This window comes from Hypanus sabinus, chromosome X2, assembly GCF_030144855.1.
Source record: "Hypanus sabinus isolate sHypSab1 chromosome X2, sHypSab1.hap1, whole genome shotgun sequence".
NCBI lineage: Eukaryota > Metazoa > Chordata > Chondrichthyes > Myliobatiformes > Dasyatidae > Hypanus > Hypanus sabinus.
In genome coordinates, this window is record NC_082739.1 from 9,260,704 (window position 1) to 9,288,216 (window position 27,513).

Below are 27,513 nucleotides of genomic sequence, written 5' to 3' on the forward strand. Positions count from 1 at the left end.
CTCCTTCCCTTTCTTCGATGGTCCAGCATCCTCTCCTATTAAATTCCTTCAGCCACCTCTTCCACCTATCTCTTCTCAGTTTCTTTCTTCATTCCCCCACCCCACCCACCTACCTAGTCTCACCCATTACCTGCTAGCTTGTACTCCTTCCCTTCACCTCACCTTCTTAATCTGACTTCTGCCTTTCCAGAACTAATGAAGAGAATTGGCTCAAAACGTCAACTGTTTATTCCTCTCCATAGATGCTGCTTGACTTGGAGTTCCTCCATTTTGTGTGTGTTGCTGAAGATTTCCAGCATCTGCAAAATCTTGTGCTTGTTATTCCTCTGTGATGCAATTGATCTTGTGGGTTCTTCCAGCTCTGCGACCTTGTCAAAATCACCTTTCTGGATACTTTGCCTAGATGTTCACCTTCAGTGGCTTTTTTCAAACACAGATTTGCAACAGTTGAGCTTTATACTGTTCAGAACTAATTCCACATGCACCCTCCTACAATAATTGCCCAAAATGAGAGCTGTCTTTTAAGTTCTTCTCTGTAGACACCAATACTTATTTTACACTTTCCCATTTCTTTTGACCTGTGAAACATGGCAACTAGCAGCCATACTATCATTGTTTTATAGTAGAGGAAATGGGATAGTGTTTGCCTTTGACCATGTGAAATCTGTTCAAAGGACAGATTATGCTCTAGAGTGCCTGCTTATTGGTGCTGTGGTTTTTTTTTTGCAAATAACCTGTGAAAGTATCAGTCAGTTGCATTGGAGAGAATTATTTGTCCTAATTCTGTTTTCTACGTGACAGCAAGTTTGCAATCCTTGTTCACACACTTCCTTGAATGCTGTGTGCTGTTACACACAGTAGTTTATATGACACTCTCAAATGCCTTTAAATGTACTAAATCTACAAGTTCTCTATCAACTGTCCCAATTCACAGCCTCAAAAAATTCAAATAGATTTGTGGAATGCAAGTTACCTTTCATTAACCTTGTTGACTGGATTTGAGTATCTGCTGTACCTAATAATGTTGTCACTGAGTGTACTTCTGATTGTATGTAGTTTTCTGCTGCTGTAGCCCATCCACTTCAAGGCTTGACGTGTTCGTTCAGAGATGCTCTTCAGCACACTACTATTGTAATGCATGGTTATTTGAGCTACTGTTGCCTTCCTATCAGTTTGAACCAGTTTGGCCATTCTCCTCTGACCTCTAATTAACAAGGTGTTTTTGCCCACAGAACTGCCACTCCTTGGATTTGTTTTTTTGTTTTTTTCACCGTTCTCTGTAAACTCTAGAGACCATAGTGTGGGGGAAAAAATCCCAGGAGATCAGCAGTTTGAGATCCTCAAACCACCCCATCTGGCACTAACAATTATTCCATGGTCAAAGTCACTTAGATCACATTTCTGACAACCACTGAACCTCTTGGCCATGTCTGCATGCGATCATGCATTGAGTTGCTGCCACAGGATTGGCTGATTATATATTTGCATAAACGTGCAAGTGTATTGATGTATCCTCTTAGTTGTCTCCTCTTTGATTATCAACTCTAGCATCTTTCCAGCAATAGATGTTAAACTAAGTAGCTTATAGTCCCCCACCTTCTCTGTTCCTACATTTGAACTGAGGTTGTTTTCTAATCCTCTGCTGCCCTCTCATCCTTTAAGAATCTTGAGTGCAGGATATTGGTTGTGCACTCAAGATCTGTCTGCCTTTAACCCTATGACCTTCTTAAATACTTGTGTCCTTGTGGTTGAGATATTCACAAGTTCTTTCATTTTTCACATTTCTGCCATTTCTTTGTTGCCTGTTTTTATTTCACCAGCCTTGTTCATTCAAGGTCAAAAGAAGCAGAATTAGACTTGCTTTTGCAATAGATAGATTAATAATTTATACGTAAGATTAAGATAGAAGCTCAAATGTCAAATTTTGTGAAAAACTTTTCATTAATAATTTTTTTAAAAAATCATCCTTTTTATAATAGAATGGGGGAGTGTAAGCAATACTCCACATTTATAAAGACTAGAATATTAGCTTAATAATTTTAGATTGGCAGACTTCCGGTAAGATGGCGATTGCTTAGCTGCTCCGAACTTTTGTTCCGTTACTGTCACTATCTTTGCACTAAATGTCTCCATTTTTTAAACCTTAGTCGGGAACTTTTTCGGTACCTCTTACTTGCCTGTGAACACATCTAACTTACAATGTCTAGTAAGAGCTCTAAAGACGGGAAAAAGGAAGCTACGGCTCTCTCAGACGAGACCCTGGCTGTGCTCGGTCAGCTCCGAGACGAAATTTTAAAGGAATTCAAAACCGCTTTCAAACAGTTGGAGGACAAGCTTGATCGGATCAACGACAAGGTGGGCAAGCATGCCCAACACTTATCCCGCATCGATTCGACTTCTGAAGATTTAGAAAGTCGTGTTCGATACTCGGAGACTCTCTGTTCCAGCTTGGAGGAAAAGTGTAACAAACTCCTTTTCAACACGGTGGATCTCGAAAATCGCAGCAGACGCTACAATCTTAGAATTCTTGGATTGCCAGAGGCCACCGAACAGGGATCAACAGTGAAGTCTTTCGCCGAGTTTCTCTGTGAGATATTCAGGAAAGATTTGCTTCCGAACCCGCCTAAGCTCGAACGGGCACACCGGGTCCATGTTCCCGCCGGAATTCTGGGCAACCGCCCGCGACCAGTAATCTTGTGCTTCCATCAATACCAGGTAAAACACCGTCTGATCGTAGAGGCACGTCGCAGAGGTTCTTTTATTTTCCAGGATACAACCATTTGCTTTGTGGAAGATTTTGCACACCAGACCTTAAAGATGTGCGCTGAGTTTAAAGGCGCAATGAAAGTGCTTTTTGATCATGGTTTTTAAACCCTCTCTTCGTTCCCCTGCTGATCTACGAATTAAGCTTAACTCTGGGAAATACAAATGGTTTAAGTCAGCCAAGGAAGCTGAAGCATTTGTGGCAAGTCTTCCGACTATCCAGCCATCTTCGGAACCCGATCAGACCTCCTAAAAGGGTGGATAAGTACTTCTCGTAGTAAAATTACTTTTTCTGGACTCAGACTTTACTTGAATCATTCAGACATTATTCATCAAAACTCTAAGGGCTGTTGACAATCTCTCCCTGGATTTGGTGTGTGTGTAATCTATTTTTTATTGTTGTACAACTTTATCTACAGAGTTCTACAACTGACTTTAACTTGTTTTGGAGGTTTGAAGTCTTCAGTGAAGGCCTTCCTGTTTGTTGGTTCACAGTTTAATTGCCGATCTATTTTTTCTTTTTATATTTATTTATTTTATTATACTTTTCTCTTTTCTTCACCCCCTTTTTTCTAATTTCTGAATTTTTTTCTCTCTTCTCTGTAAATGGTTGATAAATACTCATCTTGAATTTATAATTTTCCCTTTCCTCTCCTTTTTTTTTATCCTTTTTTTTCCTTTCTCTTACTTTATTCTTCTATAATTTTTTCGCTGGCTGGTTAGTTTTGGTCCTCTTCCGATTTTCTCTGAATTAAGTTTTATATTCCTGCAGAAGGTGTTCTAATCTGTAGTTATGTTTTTTAGTGCATAAACTAGTTAGTATTTGTTATAGTATTTACACGGAACTGCTGTTAATGACATAGATCTGGAAGTTGTATTTGGGTTAATTTTTTTGGTTGAGCTAGCTACTTGTTTTGGTAGCCGTCTAGTTTTGGGCTGTGTGGGTGAGGTGGATTTTCTAGTTCCAACATCACTCACTGTATATATTATATCTCTTTATTGCTCAGGACATGTATATGTTTTGATTTTATGAATCTATGTTTACATCTCTGCTCCCAGACTGCTATTGTTCTGCTTGACTTTTTACATGCCTTCTGCCTTTTATGCATTAGCAATCGATAATGGCTAGTGCACTTAAATTCATGAGCTGGAATGTAAAGGGATTGAATCACCCTGTTAAAAGGAGGAAGGTATTCTCACATATCAAACAACTCAAAGCTGACATTGCTTTCCTTCAAGAAACTCGTATTCGTTGTTCTGATAACTCCCGGCTTTTGTCAAAGTGGGCTGGTCAGCATTTTCATTCATCCTTTACCGCTAAAGCTAGGGGAGTCTCCATTCTTATTAAATATTCCTTTTGAACTCCATAATAAAATATCTGATATAAATGGCCGTTTTATTATTGTTTCTGGCAAACTATATAACACTAAAGTTGCACTAGCAAACCTGTATGCCCCCAACTTTGATGATGTTAATTTTTTTGAACAGTTTTTTTCCTCACTACCAGACTTAAACTCATATTCTCTTATACTGGGTGGTGACTTTAATTGTTGGTTAGATCCTAATTTGGATCGATCGTCCTCTGTTACTAGACCACCTACTAAATCTGCCTTAGCTATTCAATCGTTTCTCTCTAATTATGGTATCTCTGATATATGGCGTTTCCTCCATCCTACGGAGAGAGATTATTCTTTTTTCTCACATGTTCACCATACCTTCACTAGAATTGATTATTTCTTACTCGATAACCAACTTATTCCATTTGCCCACTCTTGTGACTATCAGAGTATACTGATCTCTGACCATGCCCCAATTACTCTCTCTCTGAATTTGCCTGGTCTCCCTCAGAGGAATAAACACTGGCGGTTTGATTCAACTTTACTATCGGATGATGATTTTTCAAAATTTATTAAGGATCAGATAACCTTTTATTTTAACACTAATACATCAACTGAAGTGCCATCCCAGATTGTCTGGGATGCCATGAAAGCATATCTAAGGGGGCAAATAATCTCTTACACAGCAAATCTCAACAGAAGATCCCGTGCAGATCGATTAGACCTCATTAACCAGATTAAAGAATTGGATCAAATATATGCCTAAACTAAGAACCCTGAATTATACAAGAAGCGTGTTGAACTCCAAACTAAATTTAACCTTCTGTCCACTCAACCTGTCGAACGCCAACTTCTCGAAAGCGAGAGTCGCTTTTACATTCATGGGGATAAGTCTGGTAAATTCCTAGCCAATCAGCTGAGGCGTTCCAAAGCCAAACAACATATTACAAAGATCCGGAATGAGAACGGAGACCTTACATTGGATCATTTAGAAATTAATGACGCATTTAAAAATTTTTATTCTCTGCTTTATTCCTCTGAATCTCTGAATGACAATATCGCTATTGATCAATTTTTACAGAATCTGAATATCCCCTCACTTTCATCTGATTTCAAAGCCAAACTCAACGCGCCTATGTCATTAGAAGAAATCTCTACTGCAATTTCTGCACTGTCCTCAGGGAAATCTCCTGGACCTGATGGGTTCCCTGTAGAATTTTATAAATCATTCTCTTCTCTTCTTTCTCCTCAGTTACTTTCAGTATTATCTGACTCGTTTAATTACGGCAAATTGCCACCCTCTTTCAGTGAGGCATCTATTATTATTCTTTTAAAAAAGGGCAAAGACCCAACAGAGTGTTCCTCGTATAGGCCGATCTCTCTGCTCAATGTTGATGTAAAGATCTTAGCTAAAGTTTTGGCTCATAGATTAGAAATCGTCATTCCCTCCATTATCTCTGATGACCAAACAGGCTTTATTAAAAACCGTCTCCCTTTTTCTTAACATTCAGCGTTTATTTAATATCTTATACTCACCTCCAACTGGGATTCCTGAATGTGTTATTTCCCTCGATGCAGAGAAAGCATTTGATCATATAGAGTGGAACTACCTTTTTGCAGTTTTAGAAAAATTTGACCTTGGCCAAAGTTTCATCTCTTGGATTCAATTGCTGTACCTGTGTCCTACTGCCTCTGTTTTAACCAATTTTCAGAAATCCCAAGTATTTAATCTCAAACGTGGCACCCGTCAGGGATGCCCCTTAAGTCCCTTTCTCTTTGATTTGGCTATGGAACCTCTGGCGATAGCATTTCGAAACTGCCCTGAATTGACTGGGATTTGGAGAGGGGGTGTTGAGCATAAAGTTTCTCTCTATGCTGATGACTTATTACTCTTTCTCTCAAATCCGTCTACATCCTTACCTCTAATGTTTTCACTTCTTGACCAGTTTAGCCAGATCTCTGGCTATAATCTTAATTTACATAAGAGTGAACTTCTCCCAATTAATAAAGAAGCACAAGAACTAACATTTCGTGATCTCCCTTTTAAAGTAGTCCATAATCAATTTACTTATCTTGGAATTACAGTCACAAGGAAGTTTAAAGATCTCTTTCGTGAAAACTTTGCCAGAGTCTGGTACAATGGTCACCTCTATCTATGTCTTTGGTAGGTCGTATTAATGTTGTTAAAATGTATGTTCTCCCCAAATTTTTATTTCAATCTATCCCAATTTTTATTCCTAAATCTTTTTTTGATTCCTTAGACTCTATTATTTTGTCATATCTGTGGCAGAATAAGCGCTCTAGAATTAATAAAATCCATCTCCAAAAATCTAAAAAGAGGGTGGCATGGCTTTACCTAACTTTCGTTTATATTATTGGGCAGCTAATATACGTTGTGCTACCTTCTGGTCTTTCTTCCATGGCCAACCCGAGTGCCCTAACTGGGTGGCGATGGAGCTGAGCTCCACTAAAGAATTATCTATCTCTGCACTTCTTGGCTCTGCACTCCCTAGTAGTCTGCCCAGATCAATAGCTAATCCTCTTGTTAGACACATTTTGCGTATATGGGCTCAGATCAGGAAATGCTATGGTTTCCAGGGGTTTTCCGTTTCCAGCCCTGTTGCTCATAATCACCTTTTTTTACCTACTACATACGATTCAGCATTCCAGGTTTGGTATAGGAAGGGCATTAGACATTTTGACGATCTTTTCATTGATAATCGCTTCGCTTCTTTTCAGCAGCTCTCTGTTAAGTTCAATCTGCCCAATGCTCATTTTTTCAGATATCTCCAAATCCGACACTTTATTGCTCCTTTAATTCCTAACTTCCCTGAAATGCCTGCTATGGACCTATTTCTTTCCATGAATCCACTAGGTAAAGGCTTAATATCAATCATCCGAGGTAAACTAGCGGCCTTACGACGGGCCCCCATGGATAAAATCAAAATGGCCTGGGAGCAGGATTTAAATATCTCCTTATCTGAGGAGAGCTGGGATTCAGTTCTCAAATCGGTTAACTCAACCTCTCTTTGTGCTCGCCACTGCCTTTTACAGTTTAAGATTGTTCATAGAGCCCATATGTCTAAATCTAAACTATCTCGATTCTACCCTAGCGTTAGTCCGCTCTGTGATAAATGCAAGAGGGGCGTGGACTCTCTCATTCATATGTACTGGTTCTGTCCTAGCTTGCAGAAATTCTGGAAAGATGTCTTCACTACGTTATCGTGTATTCTGAATCAGCACCTAGAACCAAACCCCTTAATTGCTCTGTTCGGTTTTTGGGGCGAGACAGATTTATGTCTGAGTCTGACCAAATGCCGAATATTATCCTTTGCCTCTCTCCTGGCTAGACGTTTGATCCTCCTCAAATGGAGAGATGTTGCCCCGCCCACTCATGCTCAATGGCTTAACGATATCATGGCCTGTTTGGACCTCGAAAAAATTCATTATTCAGTTCTCAATTTGGATCTAAAGTTCCATAAGGTCTGGGGACCTTTTATCGAGTACTTTCATAACCTTCCTCTTGACTAGGGTTTTTTTTCCCTTCTTTTCGGTCCCTTGCTTTCAGCTCCTTTTTTTTTCTGGTAGAAGGCATTATTATCCTCTGTTGCTGAGTGTATTCACAGTCTGGGAGTTTGGCTGTCCTGACTTACACTCTCTATATTGTGTTGTGGTTGGTCTGGAGTTGCTGTTGTTTTTTCTTGTGTTGTGGGGCTTGGGGAGGACACTAAGCTTACTTGTCTTTAATTTAGGTGCTTTTTTTTTGTTAAATTCTCTTCCTTTGTAGCATATTGTTATTGTATGCTTAATTTTGCACTGTTTTAATGTTCCTCATTGGGATTTGGGGTTTTTAATTTGTAAAATGTTTTGAAAAACTAATAAAAAAAAATTTTTAAATAATAATAATTTTAGATTGGTACTCTTAATATATCAATTTCAGAATATTTAGCAAACTCCAGTATTCTGGCTTATTTTAAAAACATGAAAGGTCATAGTGAAAAATTCAAACACAGATTCTATTACTTGGTTTTGTAACAACTGCAAGAACAAAACTTGGGGTGAAGGTGGTTATAGCAGATTTAGCATCATTTAGCAGATTTCCAGCTTTAAATCCTCGTGTGAATGTCAAACTTTAGTATTAATTTCAAAGTTAAAAGTAAATTTATTTACCAAAGTGTACAAATACAAAAATAGAGGAAAACAAAGAAAAAATAAGCAATAAATATCAAGAACCTGAGATGAAGAGTTCTGGAAAGTGAGTTCATAGTTTGTGGGAACAATTCAGTGATGGGGTGAGTGAAGATTTCCCCCTTGGTTCAAAAGCCTGATGGTTGAGGGTTATAACTGTTCCAGAACCTGGCGGTGCAGGTCCTGGTGCACCTGTACCTTCCTGATGGCAGAAGTGAGAAGAGGGCATGGCTTGGATGGTGGGGGTCCTTGATAATGGTTGCTGCTTTTCTGCAACAGCACTCTAGATGTGCTCAGTGGTGGGGAGGGTTTTACCCGTGATGGACTGGGCAGCACAGTCCAGTAGATATGAGTGCTATTGGGTGGTAGTCATTGAAGCAGCTCACTCTGTTTTTCTTGGGCACTGTATGATGGTCTTTTAAAGCAGCTGGGAACCTCTGACTGCAGCAGTGTGAGGTTGAAGATGTCCTTGAGCATTCCATCCAGTTGGTTTGACCAGATTTTCAGTAACCCTGCCAGGAATGCCATTGGGGCCTTGCAAAGGTTCACCGTCTTGAAAGATGTTCTGATATTGACCTCCAAGATAGATCGCAAGGTCGCCAGGTGCTGTGGGGATTTACACTGATGTATTCTTTATTCTCCTTTCAAAGTGTGAATGAAAGGTGTTGAGCATCATCAGGGAGTGAGGCATCACATCCATTTATGCTGTTAGGTCTCACCTTATTGGAAATAATGGCATGCAAATTATGGCATGGCTACTGTGCATCTATTCACAAGGAATTGACTTTTCACTCTTGCAATGGCCTTCCGTTGGTCACGTCTTGGTGGATTCTGGGTGCCAGTCTTGAACACTACAGATCTGGCCCTCAACAGAGTGCATATTTCCAGATTCATCCAGAATTTCTGGCTTGGATATGTCTGATATGTTCTCGAAGGCACGTACTTATCCACGCATCCTTGATTAAGTCAGTGAGGACTGCCATATACGTACAAATCTGAAGATGAATCCCTGAATATGGCCATTGCACAGATTCGAAGCAGTTCTCTGTGTCTTCCTCCCACGACTGTACCTTTGCAGTCCTCATGAATGGTGCTCCAATCCTCTTTTTTTTTCCTGTTCTAGTCTATTCAATGTCTTCACACAGCAAAACAACTATCCCTGGACACACTCGTGAACTGCTGAAAGTGTTCCAGGACCACGAGAAATTGCAGCGAGTTGACAACCCAGTCCACCATGCAAACCAATCTTACCTCCATGGATTCCATTTATACTTTCCACGGCCTTGGGAAAGCAGCCATCATAATGGAAGACCCTACTCACTCTAGCCTTCTCTCATCTCTCCTCTCCCACTGGGTGAAAGATGCAAAAGCCTGAGAGCATGAACCACCAGACTCAAGACAGCTTCTAACCTACTGTTATCAGAGTTTTGAATGGACTTATTGTGACTAAAGATGAACTCTTGATTTCTGAATCTACATTGCTGTGACTATTGATCTTTGTGTACCTATACTGCACTTTCTCTAACTGTTAACACTATATTCTGCATTCTGTTTTCTTTTTACTTAGTGTAACTATGTTTTGAGGTATCTGGATGGCATGCAAATCAGAAGCTTTTCTTTCACTGGATATCAAAATATGTGACAATAGTATACCAGTACTTTAATTTCACTCCCATTATGTCAAACACCAAAAAGATGTATATTTGTAGAAAGTTTTGCATATTCCTGTAATCAAACCCTTGTGTAATAAAGGCTGGCATACCATTTGTCTTCGGTGCCTGCTGCACCTGCATGATGGCTTCCAGTACCTTGTGCACAAGAACTCCGAGGTCTTTTTGAACACTAGGCAATCTGTCACCATTTAACAAATTTGCTGCTTTTGCTATATGTGCAGCAAAATGGACTACTTTATATTTTTCATGTATTCTATCTGCCATGTTCTTGTTATGATCTTCTGTACTCACAATCCCACCTAGTACTGGCAACAGACTTAAATACATCTGTATCTTCATTCATTGATGTATTCTCTTATTTATTGTTATTGACGTTATTGATCTATCCATTGATGTACAGTAGATAGTGATTAGCTGGGACTGAAGCATTAACTATTACAGTAACCCTAGCTGCAACCTATCCCTTTGCTTTGCTCTTTGTACAATAACCAAATTTCAATACATGTCAGTATGATGCTCCTAATTCCATGTGCCCTAACCTTGCTAACCAGCTTCCTGTGCACGATATTTCCTTAACGAGCCTTCTGGAAATCCAAATTTACTATATCCATTGATTTCTTTTTACTTGAGCTACAATAAAGCATACTTTATTTGGTTTCTTGCTAGTTCTTGTATGCAATGATGACAAGTTATCATTGAAACGTTAAGGTTGTCCAGAAATAACTTGACAGTAACAATCTTATTTTGTTAACAGGTTTATGGTGTTTTCTTTGCCACGTCATTTTTGGAACTGTATCGGAGTCCAAATATTGTTAAATCATCCAAGAACCATCTCACGGCGATAGTGCACAGTGATGAGCAGTATCTCTTCTTGGTAGATATTTCATTTATTGTACTTTTACCTGCTGAAGGTCAGTTATTGTTTGCATGGAAATATGATAAAAAAGATTTGTTCTTTTAAAATTCTAGATCAGTTTTAATCTAGTCACTTTAAGTTGGATTGATTCCTTCTGAACTCAAACTTAACAAAAAGATTAGCCTAATAAGACTGCCAAATGAGGATGTTAGAAAAACATTGAGAAATTACTTCATTGTCGAATGCTTGTAACTGGTGGTTTTCAGGGGTCATTCCTGGTGGTGCCTGGATATCACAACATTCTGGAGAGTATAATGTGGGTTCTTTGAGATGTGCTCACATGATGGCTGATTGTGAACTGTAAGATTAATGTGTAGTTTGAAGGAGAATCCTAATCATAAAAAAATTTCTTATACTTGAAAAATAATGATATGTGCAGCACATGCGGTGTGTGGTCAGTTTGAAATAGTTAAGCAACCCAATCCAGCTGAGTTTAGGACTTTTCTAATTTTATTTCCCAAAATCCTCACAGCTGTTTAACATGTTGGCTTTATAGAAACCTTTACTATTGGGGCAGGTGTTCTGGAATGAATTATATTCGATGCTTTGGTGTTGAACTTGTACCTATAAAATGGGTGCAATAACATTGAATTTTTGATAGTTTTATCAATCCTTTCAAGAAAGGTATGAAATGTGGCGGCAGTCTCAAGATTTGATCATGTATTCCTTGCTCAAACTGCCAGATGGCATTGATTTGACATCACTGAGCCGTCCTTATTTAGTTTTATGCATAATATTTATCTAAAATGTGATTATAGAAAGTTTGAGGTGGTTCACTTTTCCTGCGATCACTTTTTAATTTTCTATACATATTTCCAGGTTCGTGTTGTAGTCCCATATATGGGGCCACCATCTGAATATGTTGTTGTCAAGATGATACCTGATAACCGGCTGCCACCTCGCCACTTGCACGTTGTGAAGGAGGACAGGACATTTGTTGTATTGAAATGGCAGCCTCCATATGACCTGCTGAATGAAAGTTTAGTGAGTGTTTGCCCTGCACCTATAGATAATTTGTATATCTTTGTTTTTATCTCCAATGCACCATGACCTTTTAAAAGTCATTATGGGCTTAAAAGCCAGTGGACAAAGAACAGTGAGGCTATGTTAAAATAGAAGATGCTGGAAGTATTCCGGTTAGACAGGATCTGTCTAATCTTTTAAATTTTAAAGCTAGGTCAACTTGTTTTAAGTTTCAGAGAAGGAAGAAAGGTAGAGAGAGTGAAGGGAATTCTGTGATGGGATGATACACAAATAGTGGTCACTCTGGCTAAATAAGGGTGGTGCCATTTTGTTAATCATAGCTGATCTGTCTGGAGAAGGTACAAGTAGAAGATGAATGAGAACAGGGGAGAAAATGCAAAACTGCTACTTCCCAATTCTATAACTGGTCAATCCAAAATAAGGGAATGTTGAAATAGATTGGGCAGAGTCAGTGAAGAGAGAAAAGCACAATTAAAGTTACAGGTAAATGGAACTGATATTTCTAATATTAATGGTAAGACTCAAGATTGTTGAATTCAGTATTGAGTTGTGGGTTGACAGGTGTAATGTTGTTTCTCAATCTTGCTTTGGGCTTTATTCAGCTGTGCAAGAGGCCAAAGGTAAAGGGATCATTGAGAGTGAGATGGAGGTTTAAAGTGACAAACACAGTAAGCTTAATATCTCCCTGTGGACTGAATCGCAGTATTTTGCAAAGTGGTTGCTGATCCGCCTTTGGTTTCTGCAGTGTAGAGAAACCACTTGATGAGCATCTTGAATGCAGTGCACTGAACTCGAACAAAATAGAAGTGAATTGCTGCTTTAACTGGAAGGAGTGTTTGCACCACAGGATGATGGGTAAAGAAGATGCATCCCCAGTAGTTACTTGGCAGTGTGGAGTAGGTTTTGAGAAGAATGGAAAAATAAGCCAGCGATACACTGGAAGTGGCAGGAAGGACCATGTGAAGGGCACTAAATTGAAAGTGGCAGAAATTATAGTATGGTACATTAAATGTGGAGCCTGCTGGGAGCTCTGTACTTGTTCTGGGTGGGAGGGTAGTAAGAGCAGAAGTGCAGAAAATTGAACAGATGCACCGATGGCCATGTGAACTTGTTGCAGAAAGGATAAAAGATGTATGTATCAGTACAACTGTTTGGAATGTACCATCATAAGAACAAGCACAACACAGAGAAACTAGCAAAATGGAATGGAGTTTTTACAGGGGGCAGGGTGGGATGCTGCAGGATGCCGTTAAGATAGCTGTGGAAAACTGCAGACTTGCAATAGATATTGATCTCTAGCCCATTCATTAAGATCGAAGTGGGGAAAGTATCAGAGAGTGGCCATGTGAATGTGAGAAGTGGATGGAAATTGACAACTAAGTTGAAATTTAGATTTCTGGATGATAGCAGGAACTAGCACAATTGCAGTCACCTTTGTTCCTACATTTGAGGTCTAAAACAATTAACCCAATTTGAAATGTATAGTAGTTATTTTAAAATATGTCAACAGCTTTTTGCATGCCTCATTTCCTAATGAATTAAAATGTTCTTTAAATAATTTAAAGAGCAAGGACATTCCATTTTTTAAAAAACCTTCAATACATTTTTAAGGAGGTTCGAAATTAATTCAGTAAATCTAGTTTTGCAGAGCTAAACTATTAGCATATGGTCAGTATGTTAATACTACATGTTGTTGGGGTTTAAACTAGAGTTGCAGAGGAACCAGAGTGCTAGATCAGTTAATGAAGAATTTGTGGAGGTAGATATTGGTAAGACCTCAGATAAAATTAGGAATCAAAAGGTTGAGCATGGTGTGATTAGTATTCTGAGCTGCCTGTATCTCAGTGCAAGAAGTATTGTAGGAAAGGCGGATGATAGTGCTGAAGATGAGGTAGCTGGTTTACAAATACAGGCAATGTGTAGTGAGGAGAGGCTGTTGATAGGGAAAAATTGCAGTCAACACGAATTGCAATGTAAAAGATGGACAAAATTGAAAAGGCTCAATACAGGACTGGGGGTGTTGTATCTGAATGTGTGCAGTATATGGAATAAGATGGATGAACTTGCAGCACAGTTGCAGATTGGCAGGTATGATGGTAGGCATCACTGAATCATGGCTGAAAGATTATATCTGGAAGCTTGATGTCCATGGATACACATTGTATCAAAAGCATAGGCAGGAAGGCAGAGGGGGGGGCAATGTTGCTCTATTGGTTTTAAAAAAAACTAAGCTTAACAAGTTTTGAGCCCATGGTATTACAGGAAAGATTCTAGCATGGACAAAGCAGTGGCTGATTGGCAGGAGGCAAAAAATGGGAATAAAGGGAACTTTTCGGGTTGGCTGCTGGTGACTAGCGATATTGGGACTGATCTTTTTACATTATATGTCAATGATTTGGATAATGGAATTGATGGGGGTTTTTTTGCAAACGTTGCAGACGATATAAAGTAGGTGGAGGGGAAGGTAGTTTTGAGGAAGTAGAGAGGCCACAGAAGGACTTGGACAGATTGGGAGAATGGGCTAAGAAATGGCAAGTGGAATATAGTGTTGGGAATTGTATGCTCGTGCACTTTTCCTGAAGAAATGAAAGGTTTGACTATTTTCTAAATGGAGAGAAAACACAAAAAAATCTGAGGTGCAAAGGGACTTGGGAGCCCTTGTGCAGGATTCCCTGAAGGTTAATTTGCAGGTTGAGACTGTGGTGAGGAAGGCAAATGCAATGTTAGCATTCATTTCAAGAGGGCTGGAATACAAAAGCAAAGATGTAAAGTTGAGATTTTATGAAGCACTGTTGAGGCATCAGTTGGCGTATTGTGAGCAGTTTTGGGCCCCTTAAAAAAGAGAGTGTTCAAAGGAGGTTCATGAAAATTATTCCAGGGTTGATTGGTTTGTCTTATGAAGAGCTTTTGTTGGCTCTGGGCCTGTATTCACTGGAATGCAAAAGAATGAGTGGTGACCTAATTGAAACCTATTGAATGATGAAAATCCTTGCTAGAGTGGATGTGGAGAGGATGTTTCCTATGGTGGGAAAGTCTAAGACCAAAGGGCATGGCCTCAGAATAGAAGAGTGTCCTTTTAGAACAGAGATGAGGAGGAATTTCTTTAGCTAGAGAGTGGTGAATCTGTGGAATTCTTTGCCACAGGCATCTGTGGAGGCCAAATCTTTATGTATATTTAAGGCAGATGTTGATAGATTCTTGATTGGTTAGGGCATGAAGGGATATGAGGAGAAGGTAGGAGATTGAGTCTGAGGAAAATTGGATCAACCATGATGAAATGGTGGAGCAGACTTGATGGGCTAAATGGCTTAATTCTACACCTATATCTTATAGTCTTGTGATCTTATAACGGAGTATGTTTTTATTTGGGACTTTTGCATAGCAGTGTAGATAATTAGTATTAAAATGGCATACTATTAAGAGGCATTTTGGTGGTGCCAAACGGATTGCATGGTTCTTGACTCCAATTAGTCACCTCTCCCAGCAGGCCATTTGTGCTTCAGAACAGGAACTATTTTCATTCTGTGCTCCTATAAATGCTATGTGGATAACCAGCCTTGCAGTCTTTTTAAACATGTATGGTTGACTCTTCTGGGTTTTATTTTATAGCCAAATAGTTTCTTACTGCTATAATAACTGAAACAACATGTGCTAGTCACTAATCAGATTTGTTTGTTTCCCAGACTTATGCAATTCTTGTAAAAGATTCCATCCGCCAGACTGAAAAAAGTTACAAAGTGGCCTCAAAGAACAACACAGTAGAATATATCGTGAAGCAGCTGGAGCCAGGTGGAAAGTACACTGTGGTCATTAGACTGTTAAATATGAGCAAAGAAGCAAGTGTGTCTCTTAACACAGGTGAGGCAAATTGTAAGACTTAAATCTTTTATGAAAAGGGTACATATGACCAGGAAATGTAATTACTAACTGCTAGGAAAAAGCTAGGTTGCAAGCTTGAAGAAAGATTAATGCAAAATCATTTGTATAGCCAGCACATTCTGTTTCCAGATTCAAAATGTAATTACTTTGAAGTGTTATAAATAAACAGGTAAATACAGGTTTATTTAAGCATTGAAAAATCTGTACTAGTGGTTGATGAGCAGCTTTGGCCCACTCTGCCCACCTGGAACCATTGCATGGTGCAGGATCAGAGGGCGATTTCTCAAGCATGATGGTAGGGAACCCCAACATGACCGCACCTATCTATTAATCTGAGATGTGCATATGCGGAAGTCTGGGTTATAATTTTCAACAGTTAAATGTTGATTGGAACTGCCAGCAATAACAGTCTAGCTTAAAATATCCCTTCTGGCACTTATCCTTGTAAGCAAAACAAGTGCTACACCTGCCCTTACACTTCCTCCCTCACCACCATTCAAGGCCCTAGACGTCCTTGCAGGTGAGGCGACACTTCACCTGTGAGTCAGCTGATGTGGTATACTGCATCCGGTGCTCCCGGTGCAGCCTTCTATATATTGGTGAGACCCGACGCAGACTGGGAGACCGTTTCGCTGAACACCTACGCTCTGTCCGCCAGAGAAAGCAGGATCTCCCAGTGGCCACACATTTTAATTCCACATCCCATTCCCATTCAGATATGACAATCCATGGCCTTACTGTCAAGATGAAGCCACACTCAAGTTGGAGGAACAACACCTTATATTCCGTCTGGGTAGCCTCCAACCCGATGGCATGAACGTTGATTTCTCTAACTTCTGTTAATGCCCCTCCTCCCCTTCTTACCCCATCCCTTATTTGTCTATTTATCCATCCATCCATCCATCCATCCATCCATCCATCCATCCATCCATCCATCCATCCATCCATCCATCCATCCATCCATCCATCCATCCATCCATCCATCCATCCATCCATCCATCCATCCATCCATCCATCCATCCATCCATCCATCCATCCATCCATCCATCCATCCATCCATCCATCCATCCATCCATCCATCCATCCATCCATCCATCCATCCATCCATCCATCCATCCATCCATCCATCCATCCATCCATCCATCCATCCATCCATCCATCCATCCATCCATCCATCCATCCATCCATCCATCCATCCATCCATCCATCCATCCATCCATCCATCCATCCATCCATCCATCCATCCATCCATCCATCCATCCATCCATCCATCCATCCATCCATCCATCCATCCATCCATCCATCCATCCATCCATCCATCCATCCATCCATCCATCCATCCATCCATCCATCCATCCATCCATCCATCCATCCATCCATCCATCCATCCATCCATCCATCCATCCATCCATCCATCCATCCATCCATCCATCCATCCATCCATCCATCCATCCATCCATCCATCCATCCATCCATTCATCCATTTTTCACTTTCTGCCCCTCTCACAATCCTTGCCTGTTCTCCATCTCCCTCTGGTGCTCCCCTCCCCCTTTCTCCCTCAGCCTGCCGTCCAGTGATCCTCTCCCTTCTCCAGCTGTGTATCCCTTTTGCCAATCATCTTTCCAGCTCTTGGCCTCACCCCACCCCCTCCTGTCTTCTCCTATCATTTCAGATCTCCCCCTCCCCCTACCACTTTCAAATCTCTTACTATCTCTCCTTTCAGTTAGTCCTGATGAAGGGTCTCAGCCCGAAACGTCGACTGTACTTCTTCCTATAGATGCTGCCTGGCCTGCTGCGTTCCACCAGCATTTTGTGTGTGTTGCTTGAATTTCCAGCATCTGCAGATTTCCTCGTGTTTGCATTTTTAAAATATCTATGATTCTGTTGGCTAAGGTGGAAATTTTGCCAAAAACATTTAAGTTCTGTGTTTGCTTTGCTGTATTATCTTTAAAATCCCCTCGAGGTGTATGCACAGGTAGTTCAAATTTGTTCCAAAGAATTGCTTATCACGTGAGCTCTTCCAAAGTTGAGCACCTGGGGAACCAAGCTAAGCAAGCGGAGGTGTGAGGGAACTGGAGCATCTGTCAGAAAATCACACAATCATGAAGAGAACATTAATGCTCCACACAAACAATACCAAAGATCAGGGTCAAACTTTGATTCCTGAAGTTGTGAGACAGCAGAACTAACTGTTGCACCATTATGCTGTATTTTGATTCTTTTGGCTGAAGGAGAAATATTAAAAGCTAAAAAACTATTATTATTCCTGTAACACACTTGCACTCTACCTAGTGCTTTGGATGCTTCTAATAGCTGTCATTCAGTTTTGTCTTAAAACAAGTCATGATTAGTAGTATTCACGCAGAAATACTATTAGATTTTGAATAAGGTTGCTGCAGGGTTTAGGATATCAGAGTAGATTAGGCCATACAACATCTGCTGTGGCAGTTAATAAAATGATGGCTTTTTATCCAATCTTGGTCAACAACTCCATTTTCTGAGCTGATTGCTATAGCTCTTAATTTCCTTGTGCAGAAATATATCTGTGCTGGTGTTAATGACTTGCTATTACCATCTCTGAGAGAATTCCAAAGGTTTGTTACTCTTGGAGAAAAGTTCTTCCTCTGTATCAATTGCGCTTTCCCGACTCTGAGACTCTGTTCAAGACTCACCTACCAGAATGAAATACCTTCAGAAACATTACTGTATCAAACCCACTCAATAGTTTTGAATATTGTACTGAGCTTGCCTCTCAGCAGAATTTCAGGAGAATGAATCCTAATGGCCGTTCAAGGTCAAGGACACTCAGAAAGGGATAGTGCAGTCTCTTTCCCTAACTAATCTGGTATAGTTTTTAATATCTAAGTGAAAACAGTACTTATTTAAATTTGGTAAAACAAAAGATTTGCCTTCTCATGTGGTAAGTGTGGATTAGAAAAAAATCGTTGTGAGGTCCACCAGAATGAGTAAGCAAATATTTTCTATTATGAGCTAAGCACAGCATCTTGGTAGATTGCGGGCTGAAAATTTCTGGCAATGGTGAGATGCCTCTACTCAAATCAAGCACAACTTTGGTGTTATTTGGTTTCTTGACTTTTAGAAACAATTAAAAGCAAATAGGAATTAAAACTTTTTAAAAATAACATTGAAATTTATGTAATATTTTTGAATAGTAAGCCCTTAAATCAATTACGCCAAAACAAATTACATAATATTTCTCTTGCAATTGTTCTTCTCTGAAAAGAATGAAATTGCTGTTCCAGGTTTAAGTTGTTGCAGGCTCTTGACAATTCTCTGTGTAGTGGAAGTAATTACCACAGGTTTATATTCTGCCACTGGAAATACTTTTTTTTTAAAAAAGTAGATCAGTTAAGCACTTAGCAAGTTCAGGACTTCCACATTTTGTGCAGCTATGCTGAACTTGTTGGCACTTAGATGGAAAGAGGCCGGCAGTGCATGGCAGATCTGCCAGCATTCCTGTGGCATGCCACCTACTGTTTTACCTTGGTAACTGCAAAAATGCTAATTATTGCCCTTCTTTCATAATTGCATCAACTATTTTTCTTTGCATTATTTTAACTTTGACAGTCTTTATTGGTATTCATCGTGAGTGATGCTTCAGAATGACATGGCTAGTGTAGTTGGCTTTTCTAGTTTTCCTTGCTCTGTGTTTAGGGATCTAGCAAAAGTAATAACTGCTGCCAGTCTACTTCTGTAATCCTAAAATGGCTATCTTTTTCAGTGCCTATAATAAGCAGTTTAACGGGTCTGAAATGTTGTTGACTAAATAATTACAATCAGATCTCATTTCCAAACACTTTAGTTGGAATGAACAGCTGTTTAATTTTAACTCTGATTTGTATGAACACTATATAAAATTGTAATAGTTTTTAGGGATTATTGCCTGTTTTGAAAATGGCACATGCCATCTGGGTAGTCTAGGGATTTTAATTACTTACATTTGCATGCAAAACTAAATTGAGCTGTTGACCACTTTGAACTATCCTGATACCCCAGAGCCAGCGTTCATAATATGACAAATGATTCGAAAATGCATCAGTATATTTTTGAATTTCCTTCATGCTTTTGTGCCACAGGAATGATGACAATGATCCAAAGAAGTTGACCAAGATCTTTGCTTAGGGCCAGATATATTGTGAAGAATGTATCTGGAATGCACTGAGCGATGAGCTCTGTCTGTTAGGAAGGTTGCTGGAGGCAGATGGTGGTGTGACTGTTTTTTGATAGTTTGAATATCTCATTGTATCCATATTTTCATTTCATTGTCTTGTGGCAGTCCCTCTGTCGGCACCAGACTCACTAAAAATCATACCAGAGAAAGACCACATCCTGCTGCTGTGGAAGAACCTCAGATTAAAAGAACGGAGCTATAATGACAGCAGGGTAAGTGTAAAACATGATCAAAAGTTGCAGTTATTTATTTTGAACTGACTCCAATTTTATTCCAAGTCAGTTAGCATTAAACTGTCCAGTAGAATAAGTCAAAAATTAAGAAAGCTAATCTTAAGACTTTTTTGAATTGCATTTTATAAATCATGGATATTCTCACCCAAATTAATTTAGGTTTATACACACTGACAATTGAATGTTACAGGAATTGTAGCTATTTTGTAACAGTTACACTATTCTGCACTGTTACTATAATATTTTGACTTGCTAGTTTCTGCATAAAGGGGGTAATTCCTCCACTCCTCCCATAATATGAGATTGTAACTTGGTAAGAGTGAAGGAAGCAGTTGAATTTCCTTCTGCCATTTCAGATTTAATTAAGGTTCATACTTAAGTGGAAAATCTGTATTAGCTATTGGACCATTACATGAAATGAGTTTGGATAAGCTAAAAGGTTTGTTCTCATTCCTCTTTTGACAAAGGAGGTTAAGAGAAATGGAAAGAGATTAAGCAGAATAGATTAACTTGAGAGAACAGACCTCTCAAAGACCAAAGGGGATATATTTTTGTGGAGCCACAGAAGATGAGCAAAGTCCTTAATGAGTATTTCCCCCGATGAAGGGTTTCGGCCCAAAACGTCGTCACTACCTCCTCCCATACATAGATGCTGTCTGGCCTGCTGAGTTCTGCCAGCAGTTTGTGTTTTTAATGAGTATTTCTCTTCTGGTTTTAATATGGAGAAAGATGTGAAGATTTTGGTTTGAGGAAAAGAAAGTAAATGGTGAGGCCTCACATTACAGTTGAGGTGCTGGATATCTTAAAATGATTAATGGTAGGCAGATCACCAGAGCCTGATCATCTATTTCCAAGGAATCTGGGAGGTTAGAGCAAAAATCATGGGGTCCTGGCTGAGATATTTGTATAGTCATAGCCACGGGTAAGGTGCCTGTAGAATGGAGGTTGTGAATGTTCTCCCTTGATTTATGAAGGACCATTAAGAAAATCCTGAGAACCATAGACCAGTAAGTTTCTTATCTGTAGTTACTGGAGAGGATTCTGAGGGAAAGGATGTATGTCAATCTGGAAATATGGATGGCATCAGCATGGCTTTGCACATGGAATATTGTGTCATTGAATTGACTTTGACTTTATTACTTGCATCCTTCATACACCTGAGTAAAAATCTTTGTGTCTGTCTAAATGTTCAATTTATAGTAATTTATAATAATATGTACAATAAGGCAGTCAATATAACAGAAATACAATTGTATCAGCATGAATTAATCAGTCTGATGGCCTAGTGGAAGAAGCTGTCCCGGAGCCTGTTGGTCCTGGCTTTTATACTGGTATCGTTTCCTAGATGGTAGTAGCCAGAAGTTTGTGGTTGGGGTGACTTGTGTCTCCAATGATCCTTCAAGCCCTTTTTACACACCTGTCTTTGTAAATGTCCTGAATAGTGGGAAGTTCATGTCTACAAATGTGCTGGGCTGCCCGCACCACTCTCTGCAGAGCCCTGCAATTGAGGGAAGTACAGTTCCCATACCATGCAGTGATGCAGCCAGTCAAGATGCTCTCAATTGTGCCCCTGTACAAAAATTCTCAGGATTTGGGGGTCCATACCAAACTACTTCAACTGTCTGATGTTAAAGAGGTGCTATTATGCTTTTTCTACCACACAGCCAGTATGTACAGACCACATGAGATCTTCGGTGATGTGTATGCCAAGGAACTTAAAGCTGTTCACCCTCTTAACCCCAGATCCATTGATATCAATAGGGATTAGCCTGTCTCCATTCCTCCTGTACTCCATAAACAGCTCCTTTGTTTTTGTGACATTGACGGAGAGGTTGTTTTTCTTGATACCACTGTGTCAGGGTGATGACTTCTTCTCTGTATGTTCTCATTATTAGTTGAGATTGGGCCAGTCAATGTAGTATCATCAGCAAATTTAATTAGCAGGTTGGAGCTGTGGGTGGCGACATAGTCATGGGTATCTGGGGAGTAAAGGAGGGGGATTAGAACACAGCCCTGCAGGCACCTGTGTTGAGGGTCAGAGGGGCAGACGTGAGGGATCCCACTCTTGCCACCTGCCGGCGATCTGACAGGAAGTCCATGATCCAGCTACACAAGGCAGGGTGAAGGGCGAGGTCTCTGAGCTTCTTGTCGAGCCTGGAGGGAATTGTGGTGTCGAATGCTGAATTGTAGTCCAAGAACTGTATTCTCACATAAGCATCCTTCTGCAGGTGTTTAAGGACAGGTTGTAGAGCTGTGGCTATTACATTATCTGTCGATCAGTTGTGTTGGTAGGCGAATTGTAGGGGGTCCAGTCTGGGTAGGAGCATGCTGCAGATGTAGTCATTGACCAGCCTCTCAAAGCATTTGCTTAAGAGCTTGATTGAGGTTTTTTTTTGTTTTGATGAGAAGTCCAAGAAAGTTGAGGGCAAGGCAATAAATGTGGTTTGTACAGGGTTCATTAGGAACTTTTAATGAAATCCAGGGAGAGCTGGCTAATTGAATACACAATTGACTTGTTGGTAGAAGGCTGTTTCTCAAACTTTTTGACCAGAGCCTTCTGGTGTGCCTTGGGTCAGTGCTGCACCCATTGTTGTTTGTCATCTCTATCAATGATTTGGATAAGATTTACATTTGCAGCTGACACTAAAATAGGTGGACATTGAAGAAGATTGTCAAACATAGTGAGCTCATAATTGGTTATGTAAGTGGGCCAAGGAAAGGAAAATTAAGTTTAATTTAGTTAAGTGCAAGGTGTTGTAATTTAGGGTAAAGCCTAATCCAGATAGGATTTTCACAGTGAATGTTAGGGTGCTGGGACTGTTGTAGTATGAGCACATGGTTCACTAACAGTGGAAATGGAGGTAGATAGGGTGGTGAAAAAGGCTTTTCACTGGCCCCCTTAAACCAGGGCATTGAGTCTAATATTTGGAGCAAGTTGGTTGGGGTCATACAGGGCACTCATGAGGGTGCATTTGGAGTATTGCTTTCAGTTTTAATTGCTCATCTACAGGAAAGATATTATTAAACGGTGAAGAGTGCAGAAACAACTTTCAAGGATGTTGCCAGGACTTAAAGGATTGAGTTATAGGGAGAAATTGGACAGATTAGGACTTTTAGAAACAGTTATTACCCTTCAATTATCAAGCTCCTGAGCCAGCATGGATAATTTCATTCACCTTAATACTCTACTACTTCCATACCTTATAGACTCACTTCCAGACTCGACAACTCAGTACTATATTTTTTTTTAATTGTTTGCACAATTTGTCTACTTATACACATTGGTTGTTTGTCAGTCTGTTATTTATAATTTTACATAGATTCTATTGCATTTCTTTATTTTCCTGTAATAGTCTCCCAAAAAAAACTCTATGGTATATGGTGACAATGCATCTTTTGATAATAAATTTACTTTGAACTTTTAATCTTTGAACTTCATTCCTTAGAGCACAGGAGATGAGAGGTTATCTGATCGAGGTGTGTAAAATCATGGGGGACATAATTTGGTTGAATACACTGTGTTTTTCCCAGGATTGGGGACAAGCTTAGGATCAGAGGGGAAGAATTTAATAGGAATTTAAGGGGCAACTTTTTTTTTTACCCAAAAGGTGGTATCTGTGTCAACAAGTTAATAGGAACTTGAGGAGCAGCTTTTTTTTAAACCCAAAAGGTCGCAAAAGATGTGTGGAATGAGGAAGTGGTTGTGGCAAGTATAACAGCTTTTAAAAGACAGTTGGACAGTTGTATGGATTAGAAAAGTGTAGAAGGCCGTAGGCCAAATGCTAGCAAATGGGATTAGCTTGAATGGGGCATTTTGGTCTGCATGGACTAGTTGGGTTGTGGAGCCTGTTTCTGTGCTGCATGACTACAGTATTATGACATTTTGTTAGAATAAAAAATGTATTTTCATTTTTTTCTGTACTCAAAATTTTTGTGTAACTAAAAGGATGGCTATTCTAATTACAGTAATCAATTGCTTTAAGGTGTTTTGAAGAACAGCACTTTGATAGGTTGGATTCCTGATGTTGACAGTGTAATTGAGGCAAGGAGGTGATACGATGATGGCTGGGATTTTCCCATAGAGATGGGAGTAGTTGCTGTGGGTTAGTTGTCATATGCACATCAGAACCTCATAAAGCAACAGTTGGCAAGTTGTTTGAATATCTTTATTACCAATTGAATCTCCAGACTTCATTGGATATGGAAGGTGTGGGATGTGACCTCGGTTCAAGAAGAAACAAATTACTTCTGACCATTGAAATTCTTTGAGGAGATAAGAGTGTGGTAGAACAAGGGAACCTGGGAGTACAGTTCCATAATTCGTTGAAAGTGGTGTCATAAAGAAAGCTTTTGGCACATTGGCCTTCTTAAATCAAAGTATTGAGTACAGGAGATGGGATGTTCAAGTTGTACAAGATGTTGGTGAGCCCTAATTTGGAGTATTGTGTGCTGTTTTGGTCACCTACCTACAGGAAAAATGTAAACAAGGCTGAAAGAGTACAGAGAAAATTTACAAGGAGGACCTTAGTCGTAAGGAAAGATTGAATAAGGTTAGGATTGTATTCTTTAGAACATAGAGAGGAGATTTGTGAGGGGTATAAAAAAATAATGAGGGGTATAGATAAGGTAAATGCAAGCAGGCTTTTTCCACTGAGGTTGTGTGGGACTACAATGAGAGGGTGTAGGTTAAGGGTGAAAGGTGAGATATTTAAAGGAAAACTTCTTCACTCAGAGGGTTGTGAGTGTGGAATGAACTGTCAGCACAAGTCGTCCATACGAGCTCGATTTCATTGTTTAAGAGGAGTTTGGATAGGTACACGGATGGTAGTGGTATAGAAGGCTATGGTCCAGGTGCAGGTTGATGGGACTAGGCAGTTTAAATGGTTTTTACATGGACCAGATGGACCGAATAGCTTGTTTCTGTGCTGTATTACCCTGACTCTTGAGAGTTTATGGTCAGAAGAAATACTGTGGATATTATACTTCCAGTAAATATTTTTCAAAGTGGCAAAGTGTGAGTTAATTTGAACTATAATAGATGGAAACTGTTTAAAAGTAGAAAAAGCTTTGTTTAATGAGTATGTTCTTGGGCAGGCGAAGGATCCTACCAAATATCATTTAAGAAGTAGCTAAAGATTTGAAATAAAGTGGTATGAGGAAGACCAAGTTACAGAGTTGTTAAAAAGCAAAAGTCTGCAGATGCTGGAAATCTGAAATATAACAAAGAATGTTACTTGGGAGGTCAGGTAATATAAGCACTGGTTGACGTGCTGAGTCTCCATAACATTTATAGTTTTTATTAAATAATTTTGTGTGTTCATACCAAGTTCACTGTTTTGAACAAGTTCATCTTAAGGAGACTGGAAACTTTGAACCTGTTAGAGCTCTTCAGGTGCTTTTTATGCTAGCTAAACAGTTGCCATCACATGGTTTAGTTAGCTGATAACTTGAATGCTTCAGTGAATTACATACAAATCGAATGAGTCAGGCTCTTGTATCCCTGTTGGAAAAATAAGCATTCCCTGGATGTCATTTGTTCCTTTATGATGATGAGTGGAATTTGGTATCCTTAATTATTCTTTTATGAACAATAATATTCTGAAAATGTAAATGAAAGCTGTTTTGAGGAAGTGGTTCTTGTTTACAGCTCCTGTGAGTTAAGTTGGATGCCTTTTTTATTTTAGAGGATTTAATAAGTTTCTAAGTTAGCAATACTTCAGAAGACTAGCTTCTCCCTGTTTTCACTGATGCTTAAGCAGAGAATGAATGTGGAGAGTGTAATGGCTAATTAAGTGATCTGCCACTCCTTCCTGGTGATCATTTAATCAATTTGATCTGGCATGAGAACACCGGTGATATTCATGAATCATCTGTTTTTCAGTTTGAGAGAATTTCAGGTGAAGAGCTTTTTCAACACAAGATGGGTGGGGGAGGGAAGGGAGAAGGCAGGAAGAGGAATAAAAGAAAAGGACATGCTTCTCGACATAGTATGAACTGTATGAACCTACTAGGCATACATTGAGGGTGGTGGGGATGGGGGGTTGGCAATGGTTGAATCTGTCAACTTTGCAGTTTTTTGACTGTCGTTCCAGAATTCATTGGACTACATTACCCAAATATATTATCTTTATATTATTACCAAAAATATTATCTTTACATGTTGACTTGTTTTTATTGGCTGTAACCATGCAAATTGTTGACATAATTGATTGAAATTGATCAGTGTGACTAGTTAATTGACCATTCTCTTATTTTCCATTAAAAATGCACTCTGGAATGTTCTCATGTTTTTTTGTTTTACAATATTGAATCAGTGCATTTATTTTGGCTTTTTTGACACTGATCAACAGAAAATCCTCTTGTGTTAAAGTGAAAACAAATTTCTACAAATTGGTCTAAATTTATTACAATTAGTAAACACAAAATTATTGATTGCATAATTACTCACCCCCTTCAAGTCAGTATTCAATAGATTGAACCTTTGGCAGTAATTGCAGCCTTGAGTCTGCATGGAAAGGTATCTATCAGCTTTGTACATCTGGACACTGCAATTTTTCTCCACATCCTCTTTACAAAGCTGCTCAAGCTCTGTCAGATTGCATAGGGATAGTGAGGGAACAGCCCTTTTCAAGTCCAGCCACAAATTCTCAATTGGATTGAGGTCTGGACTCTGACTTGACCACTCCAGGACATCAACTTTGTTTTTAAGGCATTCTTGTGTAGCTTTAGCTTTATGCTTGGGGGTAATTGTCTTGCTGGAAAACAAGTCTTCTCCCACATTGCAGTTCTCTTGCAAGATTTCACTGTATTTTGCTGCATCCATTTCACCCTTTACCTTCACAAGCCTTCCAGGTCCTGCTTCAATGAAGCATCCCCATAGCATGATGCAGCCACCACCGTGCTTCATGGTAAGGATGGTGTGATTTTGATGTGCGGTGTTCGTGTTTTTAGTCCGATAGTCAAAAAGCTGAATTTTGGTTTCATCAGACCATAGAACCTTCCAGCTGACTTTAGAGTCTCCCACATTCCTTCCGACAAACTCTAGCTGAGATTTCATGTGAGTTTCTATTCTCATTTCATTTTTCAATCTTTTTATTGATTTTCAAATACAGAATATACAAATCAGAGGAGGAGTTTAGCAAACAGATAATATAAAAGACATATAAACAGCAATAATAAAAACAAAGTATATAATGTCAAAATCAAATAGGTAAAATATTACGCTGTTATACAATGGTCAAAAAAAACTATGACTCCTCATAGGAATCATAAAAAAAGATTGGAAATTTTATTTGATAAAGGAAAAAAAACCACTAGCTAAACTGAAACAAAAAAAAGATAGAGAGA

At 39.3% G+C, this 27,513-nt stretch overlaps 1 protein-coding gene across 1 annotated transcript in view; it reads left to right on the forward strand.

The window, feature by feature from the left end:
• sorl1 (sortilin-related receptor, L(DLR class) A repeats containing) overlaps positions 1-27,513 on the forward strand; it is a 215,176-nt gene that overhangs the window by 168,027 nt on the left and 19,636 nt on the right. Inside the window, exons 42-45 of the mRNA XM_059956940.1 lie at positions 10,716-10,835; positions 11,697-11,861; positions 15,545-15,719; positions 20,039-20,145. Of these exons, the coding sequence (XP_059812923.1) occupies positions 10,716-10,835; positions 11,697-11,861; positions 15,545-15,719; positions 20,039-20,145 (567 nt within the window). The remainder of the gene's footprint in view (positions 1-10,715; positions 10,836-11,696; positions 11,862-15,544; positions 15,720-20,038; positions 20,146-27,513) is intronic.